This window comes from Ambystoma mexicanum, chromosome 8 (assembly GCF_040938575.1).
Source record: "Ambystoma mexicanum isolate Mex_15411 chromosome 8, UKY_AmexF1_1, whole genome shotgun sequence".
In the NCBI taxonomy this organism is placed as follows: Eukaryota; Metazoa; Chordata; class Amphibia; order Caudata; family Ambystomatidae; genus Ambystoma; species Ambystoma mexicanum.
The window spans coordinates 1,498,342,642-1,498,359,775 of NC_090929.1; the positions used below are offsets into that span (position 1 = coordinate 1,498,342,642).

At 44.9% G+C, this 17,134-nt stretch overlaps 1 protein-coding gene across 3 annotated transcripts in view; it reads left to right on the forward strand.

Moving 5' to 3' along the window:
- The window catches only part of SFXN2 (sideroflexin 2), a 327,950-nt gene that overhangs the window by 145,938 nt on the left and 164,878 nt on the right, over positions 1–17,134 (forward strand). For all 3 annotated transcript variants that reach the window (XM_069611680.1, XM_069611678.1, XM_069611679.1), the window contains exons 5-6: positions 7,761–7,836; positions 10,359–10,444. In XM_069611680.1, coding sequence (XP_069467781.1) covers positions 7,761–7,836; positions 10,359–10,444 — 162 coding nt within the window. The remainder of the gene's footprint in view (positions 1–7,760; positions 7,837–10,358; positions 10,445–17,134) is intronic.

Below are 17,134 nucleotides of genomic sequence, written 5' to 3' on the forward strand. Positions count from 1 at the left end.
AGGTATTTTGGAGTTGTCATGCAGTTTGAAGATGAGCATGGGCCGGTAGGCGAAAGCGCAGTGTGCGCGATGCTGTCCGGTGAGTAATGCGCGGCGCTGTTTCGCCTTTATATTGCTAACCTGTCTTTTCTCTCCTTGCAGGTTACAATGTTCCTCGCCGAGCGCCGTAATGTTCCAGCAATTATCCTGACCAGGAGATAAGTACCCAGGTAAGAATTGTGTGGCTTTCTTCATTCGGAAGGAAACGTGAGCAAACGCTTACTAATGCTGTCTGTCTTTCTCCTCTTTCCAGGTTATGGTATTCCAGGATGCATGCGGTGCCGGATGATGGAGTTCGTACCTTCAGGTGAGTGGAACTGAAGTCAGCGATCGATTGAAGACCGGATACTGTTCCAGGTAAGTTTGTTCTGCTGTTTGGGTGTGGTTTAAATATTGTCAGGTAAAATGGGCCCAGGCCTGCCACACCCAAAAGACTAGACCGCATAGCTCAGTTCCTTGTAACTGAGTTGTGTGTGCCTCCATGTTGGCTGACCCCCCTACCCCCACCCAAGTTAAATAGTCCCAAGTAAATAGTCCCATTCTAATGTTGGTCTTCATTATGATATGATATGGCATTTGTAACGCGCCTATACACAAGTGTTTCAAGGCGCGCCGAGGCAGGGAGGGGGGAACAAGGGGAAGACAGACAACGATCCTACTAGGCCAGGTGTCATTCAGATCACGCAAGTGCAGGGGTAGGGGGAAGGGAAGAAGTGCAAGGGGAAGGGGAAGGGGAGGGGGGGAAGTGCAGTACAAAGTAGAATAAAAATAAATAAATAGGGCCAGCTGGTGTCAAGTGCAAGGTAAGTGCAGACAAGTGCTGGGAAGGGGGGGCTGTAGGGATACAGAGACAGTCCCGCAGTGCAGGGGTTGCCAGGGAGGCAGTGCAAGTGGAGAGTGGCTGGGCCCAGGACCGAGGTCGCTGAGAGTGGCCCAGTTGCAGATTCAGTGCAGTTTCAGTGAAGAATTTAGCAGTGGAGAGGGAGAGAGAAAGCAGAAGCAAAGAGGAAGGTTTTGAGGTGCTTCCGGAACCGGAGATGGTTCTCCTCCAGTTTCAGGGAGGCAGGAAGGCTGTTCCAGAGGGAGGCCCCTGCCGCGGAGAGAGATCTACCCCCAGCTCGTTGCTTCGAGAAGTGGCTGACCCTGAGGGAGTTGGAGACGGATGAGCGAAGGTCTCGGGAACGAAGATATTTAGGAAGAGAGAGTTGAAGGTATTTAGGCCCCAGGCCCCAGAAGGCCTTGTGGACAATGCAGAGGGTTTTGAACTTAATCCTCGCAGCCACTGGGAGCCAGTGTAGAGATTTCAGTCCTGGAGAGATACGGTCCCTGGGCTTGAGGCCAAGGACAAGTCTCGCAGTTCTGTTCTGGATGAGTGGCAGAGGGCAGAGGGCGGAGAGTGGAGGCAGGCAGATGGTTATAAGCCTGGCGCCAGGACGGACTCCAAGAGAGTCTTGGATGAGGTTTTAAGGCCTTTGACGTGGCCCTAACTGGAAGGCTGACTTGCCAGTGAGGGCCAAGGGCAAGGGTCATGACAAACTGTTTCGTCCCTCTCCATCTGACCCTATGTATATCCGAGGTCATGCCACACCAGACTCCCTGGTTGTTACAACCATGGCGGTGGCTCTCCCGGATAAGGACTGCAAAAAACTCTATGCCCTCGGCAAACATATTGCCATATATGCGGCCTATTAACTGGTATTGCGAATAATATGACCTTCTCGCTAGTTACAGCGGTGTACAATGGGGCCTGCTCCAAGAGGTCCCTGAACCCATGCAATCACAGCTGCTGGCAGTCATCACTGTGGGTAGACAGGTGACCCATAATATTCTAAGGAACACACTAGCTGCTGCTGAAACTGCGGGACTCACTCTGGCACAAGGGACTCTCCTTGAGAGACACGCCTGGCTAAGAAATTCCAGCTTCATGCCGGAGGCTCAGTCCTCCCTGATAAACCCATAGAGGAGTCACACTTATTTGGTAAGGCTGTTGATGACGCCTTGGAAACGGCTAAAAAATAATGAGATGCTGAAATTGCTCAACCAGATTACAGCCAAGCTTTTCCAATGGCATGGAGGTTCAAACTATGGTTCCTTTCGAGGTCAGTCCTTCTCCTGATCTCCCCATGGGCAATATGGCATTGGAGGCACCCCATGATCCCCCGGACAAGGTTCACCTGGCAACAGCCAGTATCAGCAAAGAGGGCAGCGCAGAGGCAAGGGTAGAGACTGAAACCCCACCTCAAGAGGCTCCCCAGCCTCAACATCAAAGTGTCTGGCCCGTCCGGGTCCCCTCCCATGCCTCCCCACTCGGGGGACGGTTGTCATTCATTCACGCATGGGAGGGGATCGCATCAGACCAGTGGGTACCAAAGACCGACACCCACGGTTATTGCATTGAGTTCCACCGGCCACCTCGATATCACCCACCAAAGAGCAGACTCCTATCACCAGCACACCTGCAAATCCTACTAGAAGAGGTGCAGATCAATCTGGAAAAAGGCGCCATAGAAGTCGTCCCCATTCACCAGGTAAACCAGAGTATTTATTCAGTGTACTTCCTTGTACCCGAAAAGGATCTCACCATGTGCCCTGTGTTAGACCTGCACCCAGCGAACAAATATGCAAACATTTTGAATGACAAACATTGCAGGAAGTAATCCCACTGCTGATGCAGGGAGATTACATGGACACATTGGATGTGAAAGATGCATACTTTCATATTTCAATGTTACCAGCACACAGAGTACCTAAGGTTTATGATAGAATAGAAGACACACACTATCAGTTCAAGGTTCTTCCCTTCGGCATTGCCTCAGCTCCACGGGTGTTCACGAAGGTACTGGTGGTAGTAGTTCACCTGTGCAGGCAGTCTATCCCAGTCTACCCTTGCCTCGACGACTGGCTCATAACAGGGGATTTGTCCAGAACATGCCTAACAAATACCCAGAAGACACTAAATCTCCTTCAGCCTGGGGTTCTCGATAAACGAGAAAAAGCCCAGTCTAGACCCCAGCCAAGTCAGTTTCTGGGGGCTCTAATTCAGACCAAAGACTGCCTTGTCTTTCCCTCCAACAAGAGGGTTCAAAACATGCTGTTCGAGATCCCTCACTATGTAGCCAGTCAGGAGGTGACCGTACGCAAAGCCATGTTAAGGATGCTGGCGTACTGCATCTACCTAGTTCCACATGCACGTCTGCGCATGCGCCCTATGCAAGAGTGACTCTTGAGCCAATGGTGTCAGGCCAGCGGACAATGGGACGAAAACCTTCACCACCCCTGCAGTAGAAGCCACTCTCACCACAGACGCATCTGACAGGGTGGAGGGCTCATCTCCTTCAGCAGACTGCGCACAGCATTGGTCCCCAGCGATAGCATCCAACCACTTGAACTTATTGGAACTGCTAGCAGTGTTCAAGGGCCAGAAGGCATTCCAAAAACACCTCAATGGGAAGACAGTTCTAGTCCTCACGGAAAGCACTCCGGCCATTTATTACTTAAGCAAGGGGGCACTCACTCTCCAGGGCTGTCCAAACTGTCACAGGACATATGGAAATGGACTCTCAAACACAAGATGTACCTCCTGTCTCAAAACGTTCCAGGGGAACTCAATCTTCTGGCAGACGTACTCAGTAGAAACTTCCCACTACCCATGTAGTAAGAGTGGCGATTGCACGAGGACATTGTTCTCAACGTCTTTGCAGATTGGGGCTTCCCAGAAATCGACTTGTTCGCAACTCTGGAGAAAGCACAATGCCTAGATTATGCCTCCAGATACCATTAGAACCGCTCCAAGGGGTGCGGTCTCTGGATAACATGGTCAGGGAAATTTGTCTATGCTTTTCCCCTGATTCCCCTGCTCAACAGGATAGTGCCCAAGATGCACCAGGAGCCAGTCAGGCTGATATTGGTGGCCCTGATGTGGGCCTGCCAACCTTGGTTATCCCATCTCATGGCAATGTCCGTCTCCCCTCCCAGGAAGCTGCCATGCCCTTACAACATGCTGTCACAAGACAAGGGGGAGACGCTACATCCATGCCCCCAAACGCTCAACTTGGCACCCTGGCTCCTGAGGTCATAAAGTTCAGGCGCCTCCAACTCCCTCAGTGATGTATCGACATACTTGGGGAAGCACGGAAACTGGGCACCAGACATTGCTACTCCAGCAAATTAAAATGTTTTGTCATCTGGTGTAATGGCAAAAGCATAAATCCTATTGAATGCACACCAACACATATTGTCCCGTACCTAACTCACCTGCTAGTTTCAGGCCTCGTTATGAATTCCGTAAAAGTCCACTTGGCTGCACTTTCAGCATACACCATGTCCCAGAAGTTTTTGTGGTGGAAAATTCCAGTAATTAAAGCATTTATGGAAGGGGTAAAAAGACCTCATCCCCTATTTCCAACCAAGCTCCCGGGTGGGACCTGCACATTGTACTTAACAGACTAATGGAGCCTCCCTTTGACCCAATGCACAAGGCTAGCCTTAAAGCACTTGCATACAAGGCCACCTTCTTCGTGGCTATCCCATCAATTAGGAGAGTTGGTGAACTGCAGGCCCTTTCAGTTCAAGACCCATTCGTCACGATTCACAAGGATAAGGTGGTCCTGCGCACTCACCCACGTGTTGCGCCTAAATTAATTTCAAAGTTCCATGCGAACCAGTTCATAGAACTACTTTTTCCAAAACCCCACTAACGTGGCAGAAAGAAGCCTCTACACACTAGATATGAGTAGAGCTGTGATCTATTTGGAAAAGATCAAACCCCTAAGAAAGACAAACAAGGTTTTCGTTTCAGTGGCAGCTGGTAGAGAAGGGGACCCTGTCGCTAAATCGGCTATTTCAAAGTGGATCATAAACTGCATCATACTGTGCTGCACTCTTGCCAAGAGAGATCTGCCCTTCATGCCTAGAGCACACTCTACTCTGGGCACAGGGGTTACCATAGCATTCTTTGCAAATGTTCCTCTCAAGTCCATTTGTAAAGCAGCAACCTGGAGTTCTGTACACACCTTTTACACAACACTACCCAGATACACAGTCATCTCTTTGCTACTGTTTTCGCACATCCCACCACTATCCCTGGGTACTGGTTGCTAGTCTGTGATTCTAAACAGATTAACAAGCATCAGAAGACATGCATTACTCGCCGTAATATTTCTGATGATTGTATCTGCTCAGATTCACATGCACGCACCCTTCCTCGCCTCATGTAGTAGAAGGAACAAAGCCATTTTACACATTTTCTCTTCTGTACTCACTCACACTGACTATAGGGCTCCCTCACGGCCGAAAAAGCACAATCGGAGGGACCTCGACATGTGAGAGATTTTGGGTACTCTACTTGTCACAGATAGTGTTAGTCACGCCCATCTCGACATCCCCTTTCGATCTTTGAAAGAAAGATGCAATACTCTGTGATTACCACTAGATGTTGGACTATATGCACAACGTGTGAATCTAAGCAGATACAATAATCAGAAATGCTATTATGGTGAGTAATGCATGTCATAAAAGTCGGGAGGGGGGTTGGGGGGGTGTACCGTGCGAGGAAATAGCTTGTCTGGCGTGAGGGCAGCTTGTGCTTTGAAAGTTCAAAGATGTAGCAGGGTTGACTCAGCCTTTCATCCTTCAGAGAAGGAAAAAAATGAGTAGCATTAAAAATTAGGTAATAATAAAACGCATTATTGCTTAGCTTAGAAGCTGGAGGAAACTGGAAGCGCTATATAAAAACAATTATTTTTGGTGTATATTATTGGTAGTCAAAAGGCAGAGAGAATTGAAAATAACCTTCTTTATTAGCATTGACCGTCAACAAATCTTAAAACGTATTGTTGTTTTATGGGGACTGTTTTACATTGTAGAAAATAAATCGCTAGAACGATCAAACTCTAATTGTTCTGCAAAGGGGTTCACCTAAGAATGACTTCAAAATGTAGTGGTGGAATAGCATTTTATTGACATTTTAATTATTTCTAATCGCTGGATAGTGTTCGCCCTTTAAAAAATATATATATTCTCTTAATTTAAGAGCAAAGTGCAAAATTACTCTATCCTAAATATGGCACAGAGTTGAGCCTATTAGAGGTATACTGGCCGATTCGCCCATTTGCTTGTAAGGAGAGTGCAAGTTATGGTCCATGATTACATTTCATCCATATTTACAATGCAGGCCGCAATCGATTGACGTTCTGTTCTCTGTGGCGTTGGAATCATTACTGTACCATGGGCGTGAGGGGAAGCCTGGATGTCCTTTTTAAAAGCTGGTGGTAAGTGGGGCCATACACCTCATCACGGCAAAGACCCTGTGAAACCAGCCTTACTGCGACAGGTCCACACAGACCATGAAGAAATCCAACCCGCAACTATGCACTGAACCCGAGAAAATCGAGTTATGAGGCTCAACCCTCCCCCCCCCCCTTCCTGAGCATAGGCCGTTGAACAGATATTACTCCTTCTTTTGGCCAATTTGATGCTTCTTGCAGCGTATTATAGTTAAACAAAGCAATGCTAGATATTGGAGGCGTCGGGGATCTAAAAGCGGAGCCCAGCAGTTAAGCATTTAGCTTCAGCATAGGATATAGTGATACCACCTGGGCAGACTTTTGTCCTCTGCTTCTGTAGGTTTGCTGCTGCTGCAGTCACGTTAATATTATATTATGCAATCTTGCATTTGTATAGCGCCAACTGCGATAGTTCATGGCTTTGAAGTATGATAGAACATTCAGTGGTGGTAGGGATGAGTAAAGTCAGGTAGTTAGTTGGGATGAGGGCATGAGAAGGAAACGATTGAAGAGCTGTGTACAACTGGACCGAATTTATCGTGGGACTTGACTGTATTCTGTTTTCTCATCTTAAAGTTTGAAAGTAAGTAAATGAAATGCTTTCCCAGGCTTTCGCTGGATGAGCACGGGGCTGGGCTTCACAGCAGAGTGATGCCTGCTGTCTCACAGTAGCAGGGATTTAGCCCTCTCAACCCCAGCCTGACTCCGCCTATGTCTTTTTAAGTTGCCTCATCACTTATTATTCTGGTACTTTTAAGGGAAGTTGCATTGCCTTAAAGATTAAATATTCTATGTTCCTGGGTGTTAAGTTGTCCGTTGAAACCTCTGCACAGCGTTGTGTGTACTCGGTCAGTGAAGATGTTAACACATTGGAAGGCGATGGCCAGACCTCCACAGGCACGAGAATCGACCTGTTATGAGTCAGGTGTCAGTGATTTGGGAGTGCTTTTTCGTTTGAACCGCTCAAAACAATAGTGTTGGTGTTGTAATGCATGGTGACGTCCCCAGTCCACTCCCACCTTAAATGTACAGAAGGACATGATGGGTGGCAAATGCCGTTTAAAACCACTTGATGTACCCGTGTACAGCTGTTCGCGATGGGCTTCTTTGATTCTGCACCCATCTTGCCCTGACTTCCCTTAGACGGCAGGTTACACATGTGCATACTGCATGGACTTCGTTTGTAGAAATCTGATCTCTGAATATTTGGTCTCTACATTGTTGGTGTCCAAAGTGTACATTTTTGTTCCACAGTCACTTAGTGGATCCTGTTGCTCTGAGGACCTTAGAGTGCGGTTTTCATTTATGGGACCTCAACCAGATGTGTGTCTCATGCTTTATGAATAGAGGCGACATTATAATGGCATCAAAGTCAGTGTATGTGTTCTCCATCGTTTAACAATTTATTAACGTGTAACTTTTGTAATTATCCCTTAGACAAATCGGGGTGGCCTATGTGACCGCCACAAGCACTGCACTGGCAACAGCAGTAGGACTGAACCTCTACACCAAGGTACATCATTTTGCATTTATTGATCTTAAGAGCGCCTGTTGGTATACCAGCATCTCACATTGTTCTCCAGCTCGCAACAAGCAACGTTGAATGTCTCTAGGCAACCAATGCCCGAATGTTTTAAACATACCTGTAATTGCTGGGATGATGAAGTCTTGCCTTAACCATTTGTTTTCGGTTGCTTGTGTCACGCTCATGCAAGATTCAAAAGTGTCTCCAGAGAGGGTGAGAATGAGGGAGGTCGGGAGAAAAGGCAGGGAAAACCTAGTCCAATAAGCACCCGATTCCTAATCTGGTATGTTTTCAATTAATGCTTTCCCCCAAAAGATCTCATCACGGAGTGCTTTGCCCCACGGCAGTTTGCAGCTTGAATCATTGGCGCAATGGTCATTGGGCAGCTCGGGCTTTAGCTCTTCATGCCGCCTCTTGGCATTTTGGACTATTTATTTTTAAATGTCTTTATTGGCATTTGTTATAGGTACAACAGCAGTGTGACAGTAGTTGCCAAATGCGGATAATATGGTCACATCAATATGAAGCCAGCCGATAAATTAAACAATAAACAACATTAACATAAAACGTTTAACAGTAACGGTAAATGTCTCCTTGTGGTTGGTGGATAGTTCAGTTTGAGAGAGTTAGCAGGGGGAGAGGGGGAGGGTAAAGGCCGGGGGGGGGGGGGGAGTGGGGTGGGTGGAGCATGAAGGAGCAGTTCTGTTTCTGCGGGCATTTTGGACTATATTGACTTGACCTGGCTGCCCACAGAGCCATGGCAGGACACGACACAGACATAAAATGATTCAGCTGCACAGTTAACAAAGGCTCGGCAATTACGAATGTAAACGTTTCTTTGTTAGCACCTCCATTCATATACATTTTTAGGAAATTCAAATCGTGATGTTAGTATTTGAATGCCAGGGGAGTGAGGGAGTGAATGGATGGAAGGGTGGGATTGGGGCAGGAGACGGTTCATTCTCACAGCAGTCCTTAGTGTGTGTTTTCAGGCGTGAAGGAGAGAGTTAACTGCCTGTAACATTGAGTCTTCACCAGAATGGTCTCATTGGAATGTGTAAAGGAGTTAGATGCCCCCACGCAAATGGGTATCTCTCCCCCAGTCTGATGTTAGCGCCTCTCCCAACATTTGAAGGGTTAGCCCGTCCCCCCAGTTCCCCCCCCTCCTCAAGCCCCTTAAAAGTTAGTCTAGGTGCACCCCTGAGCTTGATGATCGTTTGTGCCAGGCTTCCTGCTCCAGCTGAAATGTACCCACAGTGCTGCTAATGGAAGCAGAGCAAACTGATCTAGCTATGTAGCTTTCGAGCCTAACAGCCTAGGGTCCATCCTGGGGCTTTTCAGTGTATGTTTCACAGTGTATTACTTGTTAAAACTCCTATTTAGGCAACAACTAAAGATGCAGCAATTTACCACTAGGGAGTGCCATGATCAGGGAGTTCTGTTCAAAATGCCCAACTAGCAACCTTCTACTAGCGTCCAGCACAGCAAGATCAGCCATGCAGCTGTAACCACTGCAGGTCACGAGTTTTCTACTATGTGAAATTAATAGTCCCTGTGAAGGAATAACATTTCAGTATCTTCGGTGGCACAGAAACCTGGTTCAGCCCTTCTTCACAAATATATAATGGACTTCTTGTACCCCATGCTTTATCATTTTGCCTGAATCATAAAGAAGGGTTTGGGAGTAGAGTGCCCTGAATTTACAAAAGCAACCTTAATTGAATTTGCCCCCAAAATTGTACAGGGGATTGATGTCTGTGAAGCAACCATTCCATACATTGTCCACTACTACCAGTGCCACCTAATAATGTAATTTTGGATATTTGCACAGTACTCCTGTTTAGTTTGCGGCACTGATTCCAAACGCCCCCCTCCCCCCACCCTCCTTTCCCCCGCCTCTGCGCCAGGTTAATACAACCTTTTCTAAGTCACCTGTGTGTTTTGTCCCTGGTTATGTCCCACTGTATGACAACCTCATCAACTGGCTCACCACTTGTGTTCATCTTTGTGCTGTTGTACAGGCACCCCCCTTCCTGGGAATGCCTCTGCTACCTATAATTGTGCTACTATGTGTCAAATCTGAATTGACATCCCCGTTCTTCAAATAAATACAAATAAAACTACAAGGAACATGTTTCTCAGTCAGTCGCTGCATTTCTGTGGATTATTTTAATTGGATATTGTATTTTCAAGCCACTTTAAGATCATGAAACATTTTTGCAGAGCTCCTCTTTGTGGTGTGTTTTATGGAGCCATTACTGTGAAACCTTTTGTTCCCTTTTTTTACTTGGGTCTATTGAGCAGATTTTCTTTTTTGGGAGTAAAATGAACAGGTGTGCTCCTTATTGCAAGGCTCTGAATGATATGAAAACAGTCTACGTAGTTTGCAACATTTGCCCTTGCGTTCTTTTGTCCTTACTATCACTAATAGGTTTATTTTGTTACATGTTGGAACCCAGGCATCATGATTGATGGAAAGCATAAACTGTCCTAATTTCTTATGCTTACAGAGAGCTCCCCCATTGGTAGCACGCTGGGTCCCGTTTGCTGCTGTGGCTGCTGCGAACTGTGTCAATATCCCAATGATGAGGCAACAGTAAGTGATATGGAAATCTGTTGGTCAAAAAGCTGAAGTAGCTTTGTTTTGCCTTGATCAAAGCACCTATGCTACATTATGCATTAAAGTGTCTCCCAGAAATGTTTCCTACTGGCTGTCTGGTAGTAGTCACCACCCCTTCTATCCCATTTCGATCTCAAAAACCCGAGGGATGAGAGTTTTAACAGATCTAATGGTGCTTGCAGAATTGAGGGTCAGGAATTCTGGAGTACTTAAAGATCATAGCCTCAGGCAGGCAAGATTAAAACAAAAACCATGCTCTTGATTTCTTTTGGATCAAGATACTACTATCCTTTATCAGTTCCGTTTTCTCAAACATAGAGTTATGTTCTGCTATGATAACCCGAGAGCCAAACCCATTCCTTCCTTTGGCAGAGATATCCTTCGGTCTGGATGTTCTTTGTGGGTATTTCTGAATTCAGGCCACCGATTTCCTGCAGATGGGCCAAGAAGATGCCCAAACACAGCCCTAATCGCCACCTCTGCACACTACACCTCTGGGGTGTGCCGACATCACCACTGATTATATGACTATACTATTTGTTACAGATTTGACTCTATAACAGTATACCCCACCCACACACTTTCAGTTTTTAAAAAAAATGTTAACTGAAAATGCAAATCCACTGATCTACTAGCAGTCCTTTAGAACCGCACAATTAAAGTGAAGGTGATCTATGACATCCTGTTTCTTTACTACCATGCTAGAAATTCCTCAAGGGGAAATGTTAATGCTTTGTGTTGAGGTGTAACATGGTTTTTTTCAGGTGACAACCTAAATAAGATATAGTTCATATCAGTGCATTTGACAAATGAAGTCTTTATCACAGCTGCCGCTATTGTTATGCACGCTTGTATTTTTTTTTAATGGGTCCCACTTGTCATTAGTCTGGGAACCCCTCTCAAAAGAATTGTAACCATATCAATGTGGTTTTTGTTTGGTTAACAAACCAATTAGTTTGGAGCTAGACTTGATTTTACTGTTTCTGAAATAAAGCACTTCAACCTGTTCTTTTTAACACAACTTACATACAGTATTATATTCTATACCAATTTTGTATCCTTAAAAAATACATTTTTAATGTGGCTCTATATTTGTTGTTTACTGGGCTGATTGAGGGACACGCTTTTGTGCTCAAAAGAAAAACGGTACGCATGGATGATGGATGCTGTTTTAAAAGGCTACCAGAGCATTGTGGGAGTTGGTTCTTTGTTTCTTTTCTCCTGTCTTTTCAGATTCGATTGTAGCAGGCATCATGTTATTGTAAGTTACAATAAATAAAATATCATACCATTTATACAGTGCACTGCTGCCATTTTCATGGTCTCCAGGTACCCAGACGGATTTGAAAAAGGGGGGGCGGGGATTGGGGTGGGTTAGTTAGTGGGATTGAGAGGGAAAAGCGCAACATAACTTTGTGCTGTTGGTTGCTTCAGTTCCGAAAAAACTGTCAATCTGTGCTAGTATGTTTTTAGTGGATCGACTTTGTGGGTGGTTGCATGCTGGTGTTTTATGTGCAACTTGGGTGTTCTGGAGAGTCCGTAGAGTACTCATATTTAGCATTTTTTGTTTTTGTGGCAAAGTTATGGGTCTTGTTTCTTCAGTGCTGGGTGGCAGGTATGCAGAGTATTGCAGAGTTTTAGTAGGGTTATTCGGAGGGACGTCTTGAGTCTTTTTCTGTGTGTTGGGTTGATCTGTTGGGTTAATCTTATTCTACTATTGGGAAAGCTCATTTACACAGGCCAAAGTGCAGGTTTTCATCACAGTAGGAACACTGTATTCTAAGGCAACGGCTCCTTCTAGCGGTGACACCAGGCGATGACTGCATCACACAACAATATAGGACAAAGATACAACTGGACTTTTATTATAATGTTAGATGGTGTTTGAGGTTGAGTGTTTTGTTTCTCTGCGTTGTCCAGTTTCGGATTGCTTTGTTGCATTGGCGATTCGATTGTAGCATGCACCATATGGATTTACTTTTTCCAGAATCCATTCCACGTTCTCGTTAAGACCGCTCATGTGGATTGTGTTTTAGATACCAGCTCCTCTTTATTAAGGAGCATATTGTCACTTATTTATTTGTTGGCGCTGGTAACTTTATTTTTTCAATTCTTTTTATTTGTGTTTTGAAGAGCCAGCACAAACGGTAAATAGAACATTACATCTCTCTAAATTATTCCCTTCTTCCCCATCCCCACCCTCTCCCAGGTGAGACAAGCCGATCCCTGAAAAACAATGCTTTCGGTAAGCATTGCAGAAGTCTTAACAAAAGTACAACATTTTCATTGTTTGGGGGCACCATTGACTGTAATCTCCTCTCAGAAAAGTCAAAACATCACTCCAGTCTCTTGAAAAGTGAGAAACATCGGGCTTAATTGGCCCACTCCAGGACCATAAACTCCCCAAATTTCCACAGCCAGTCCTGTACTGTGGGCGTCCGTCCCCCACACCCGCCCTCCCATCTTTATGCAATTAATAACATAACAGCTAAAATCAAGATTATCAGTGCCTTGCGTCTTGCCTTGGAGCCCCCCCTCTTGATTCCCCTTTTCCATTCCCAACACTACCTCCTCATGTTTTTCCCTAATCCCATCCCTGAATGCTAGCCCTTGTGCTTCCTGTACCTCTTTCCAAAAACACTTATACTTGGGCCAATTCCACCACAAATGAGACCAGGTTCCCAATTCCCCACAGCGCCTCCAGTAGTTGTGCAACACATCTGGAAATATTTTCAAAAGTTTGTCTGGTGTGTAGTGCCATTGAAACATAAAGTTGTACCACATTTCCTGTAGTTGTGTGGACGTCGCTAGTTTAGGAATGTCCTTTCAGTTATTCCCACCTATCCTGTGAAATCTCCCTCCTCTGGGTCGCCTCCCATCGTTCCATGTACGCCCAATGAGGTTGGGGTCCTGGATCAGTCAGGATCCTATATAGTCCTCAGATCAAACCCCTTGCCTCATCTTGTGTAGTGATGTAGATTTCAAACAGGATTAAGGGGCGTGAAGCTGCCTTTTTGATCTGTTTGAGACCCAGTGTCTTATTTGAAAACACAGCAGACTCTCACCTATTGCAAACCCTTCCTTATATTCTATAAATGTCTCTGCATCCTCCCCCTTGTACATGTTTCTCAGCCTATGTCATACCCCCGCCCCCATTTGCCAACTATCGAAGGTGCCCAGCTCCATTCCCGGTGAAAACTGGGATTTGTTAAATAATGGTGTTAGGGCGATGGGAATGTTGCAATACCATATTTTGAGGTCCGCTTGTCCCACGTATCTGCTGCCAGCTTTGTTACCTTAATAAGGTACATATGAGAGGTTCTATCTCCCTTCGGTATCCATAGGACATCCCTCAATGAGTGCCTGACCACCGCTCTGACCATTTCCACCCATGGCTTCGCCCCTTTATCTGTAAACCATTCCTTGATATGTATCTGGGAAGCCTCATAATATGCTTGAAAGTTCAGGAATCCTATATCCCCTTCCTCCGTGGGAGCTAGGACGAGTTTGCATGTGATGTGTTCTCTTCCCCTTCCACACAACGATCCTGGTTAGCTTTTGTATTTCTAAAAAAAGAATAATTGTCAGGATTCCGACTGGTAGAGCCTGGAACGCGTAGAGCAGTCTTGGAAGGGTGACAATCTTTTTAAAGCGGCTATTCGCCCCATCCAAGACACTGCTAGGGTGCCAACGAAGGAGGGATTACTTTTCTGTTGAGGATAATAGGGTGGGGAAATTAGCTATATACTACATGTCTCTGGTGGGTGATATCCTCCCCCTCAGATACTTTAGCCCTTTGGGGCTACAAAGGAAAGGCAAGGTCTCCTGAAGCTCATCCTTCTCCATCCCCCTAATCATCCAATTCAACACTTTCAATTTCCCAATCTACATTTTCAATCTCGCCAACCTCCCGAATTCCTTGAGTGTCTCCAAGACCCCTCTCAGTGATCAACAGTTGACACTGCCAACAACATACAGTCTGCAAAGGTTGCTACCTTATGCTGCCCCTCCCTTGCTCATTTCCCCACCCCCCACATATGTCACTCCCTGGATTTCCCCCAACTCCCGGATTGCTTATAGCAAGGGTTCAAGATAGATGGCATAAAGCAGAGGTGCTGGCAACTTTTATTCGGACTGACCAGCATACACCACCCACCTGGCATGACTTACTCTTGTAACCTCTACAGTGGTGATGGGGGCAGTATAACATCTTTTTAATATAGCACAGCACATGCCTTTGGCACTGTAAACAATCTCTATAGGAGGCTGCAATCTTTGGCTCACCAAATGTTTTGGACTAAAACTACCCTCGGCAATGCAAGCTTAAGCAGTGGTGAGGTGTCATGGGCGCTGTAGCCCAAAACATCTGAGTGCCACAGGTTGCAGAACTCTGCAGTATAAAATGATGAAACAAGGTTGACCATATTTCTAATGCAACTTGTTTATTTATTTCCATCTGGACATTTTATGATGTACAATGCCATGTTTTGAGTTGAGATTGGGGAATACCATTTCCATTGTGGCGTTTAAAGGTTAATGTCTAGTTACGTACTTTCTTTGGCAAATGGGCATTGTGATGAATCCCAGAATGTCACGGCTTCTATGGGGGAAGCCCCTTCCCATGAGGCCAGTGTGATGAATCTTGCAGAATCCTCACAGAATTCCCAGCCTAAAGTCTCCTCCCATGTGGCCAGGGGAAGGCAACCGCTACCTGATTCTAACCTTGGGGATGTATTAGCCAGGTGGATCACATGGGAGAAGGCCATCAAGGGAATGTGAGGACTTTGTCAGGGCAAACACAATATTCATCCTCTTCTGAGGGTGAGGGTTCCCTAATTCCTGAATATCTGATGGATTGTTGTCATAGTACAGCCTCCGCTCCCAGACCATCTCAAGACATAAAGTGTGAAAACACTAATGGTAAACATTGAAACAAAATATTTTCGATATGTCTTAGAAATTAGTTACACTAAAACATGTTCCTTTAATTTTTTCAATACTTCTATTCTATTCTTTTCATTTCCGAATGCACTGCAAGTTGAGTTCTGTATCTCCTCCATTCCAAATCATGAGCACATTATCCATATACCGTCCCCAATATGATGATAACATTGAAGGACCTTTGTAACCAGGCATGGTTAAGTTCATAGTGTCCCATGAATACATGCATAAAACGGTGCAAATATTGCTGTGTCAAAGGTGAAGATGATGTTCTCAAATACAAATTTCAACATTTTCAGTGTCGTATTTTGATTTGTGTGTGAGATTGACCTTATTTTCAAGAAAAATGTTGTACTTTCTAAACCTTTCTCCTGCTTTATGCATGTGTATAGAGAAACCACGTCTATAGTGACTAATATGTAATTAGTTTCCCAGGGAATCTCTTGTAACTGTTGAATGACGTTCTGGCTATCCCTAAGGATAACGTGCTTGGTATCCCTAAGGAAGGATACTACGCTTGTTGCCAATGGTTGCAAGTGTATGTCGATGTATTGAGAGATCCTCTCTGTTAGGGATCCTATCTCATTTATTATCGGGCGACATATAATGTGTTGTAGTCTTTATGTATCTTCGGAAGGAAGTATATAATTGCCATCACTGGTTTTGTCACACCCATATATGCTATTTCTTCTTCATTAAGCGAACCTTCATTGAACCAATCTTGACTCTTTTTCCATTCCAATTGTACTTCTGGTAGTGGGTTTTTATCAAGCATTTGATACCAATCGTTGTTGTTACGAGGTCTATTCCCTTCTTTCACATAGTCTGTCCTGTTCATAAGGACAACATTTCCTCCTTTGTCTGCCATCTTGGTGACTGTCTGCATTATTTGCTAATTTATCTAAAGCTTGCTTTTCTTTTGAAAGTTCAATTATGATGCATATTCTTACTTTCTTATTGGTTAGGTAGTTGTACCTAGGCTCTTCGCTGACTACTTTCTGGAAAATATCCACTGCATTGTTTTCTGCCAAAACCGGCATGAATTTTGATGTAGGTTTGAGGGTTGTTTCCTCTGATTGATAACTGTCTATTTATAAATGCTTGTTCTTCTATAAAACTTTGAGTTGTGAAACTTTCTTCTTCATTAATAGGTCGACTGTTTTCCACCAATTCCACTGATAAGCCTGTGATTTCTTTTACTTATCCTTGTTCTTTTCTTTTGGACGTTGTTTCCTCAGAATATTTCTTAATTTTAGCCTTCTACAGAATTTGAATATGTCTACTTGTATGTGGAAGTACTCCGATTTATTTGTTTGGCTAAATGTCAGTCCTTTATTCAATGATGTGGTTAGATCTGAGTCAATTGGAAAACCTGAGAGGTTGAGGACCAGATTTTGTCTCTAGGATCTTGTTTTCATCCTTTTTAAATTTTCTCCTATGTTTCTGTGATCCTCCCCCCTTTCCCCTCTTGGTTTTATCAAAGTATTTACATTTGTTTGTTTTCTTACTCCTGTCTCAGTTGCACTCCGCTGTTGTGGATTCTGCCTTGTGCTTTTCTTGTGCCTCCGAAGTTCTTCTAAAAAAGGGCATTCATTACTGGCTGTGGACATAATGGGTATTTCTGTAGATGTACCAGATTCTCTACAGGTCCCTTGTCACTTTTACTGTTGGTCTCTGAGTCAGATGTCTCTGTTGGTGTTCCTAAATTGGTTGTTTTTAGAACTT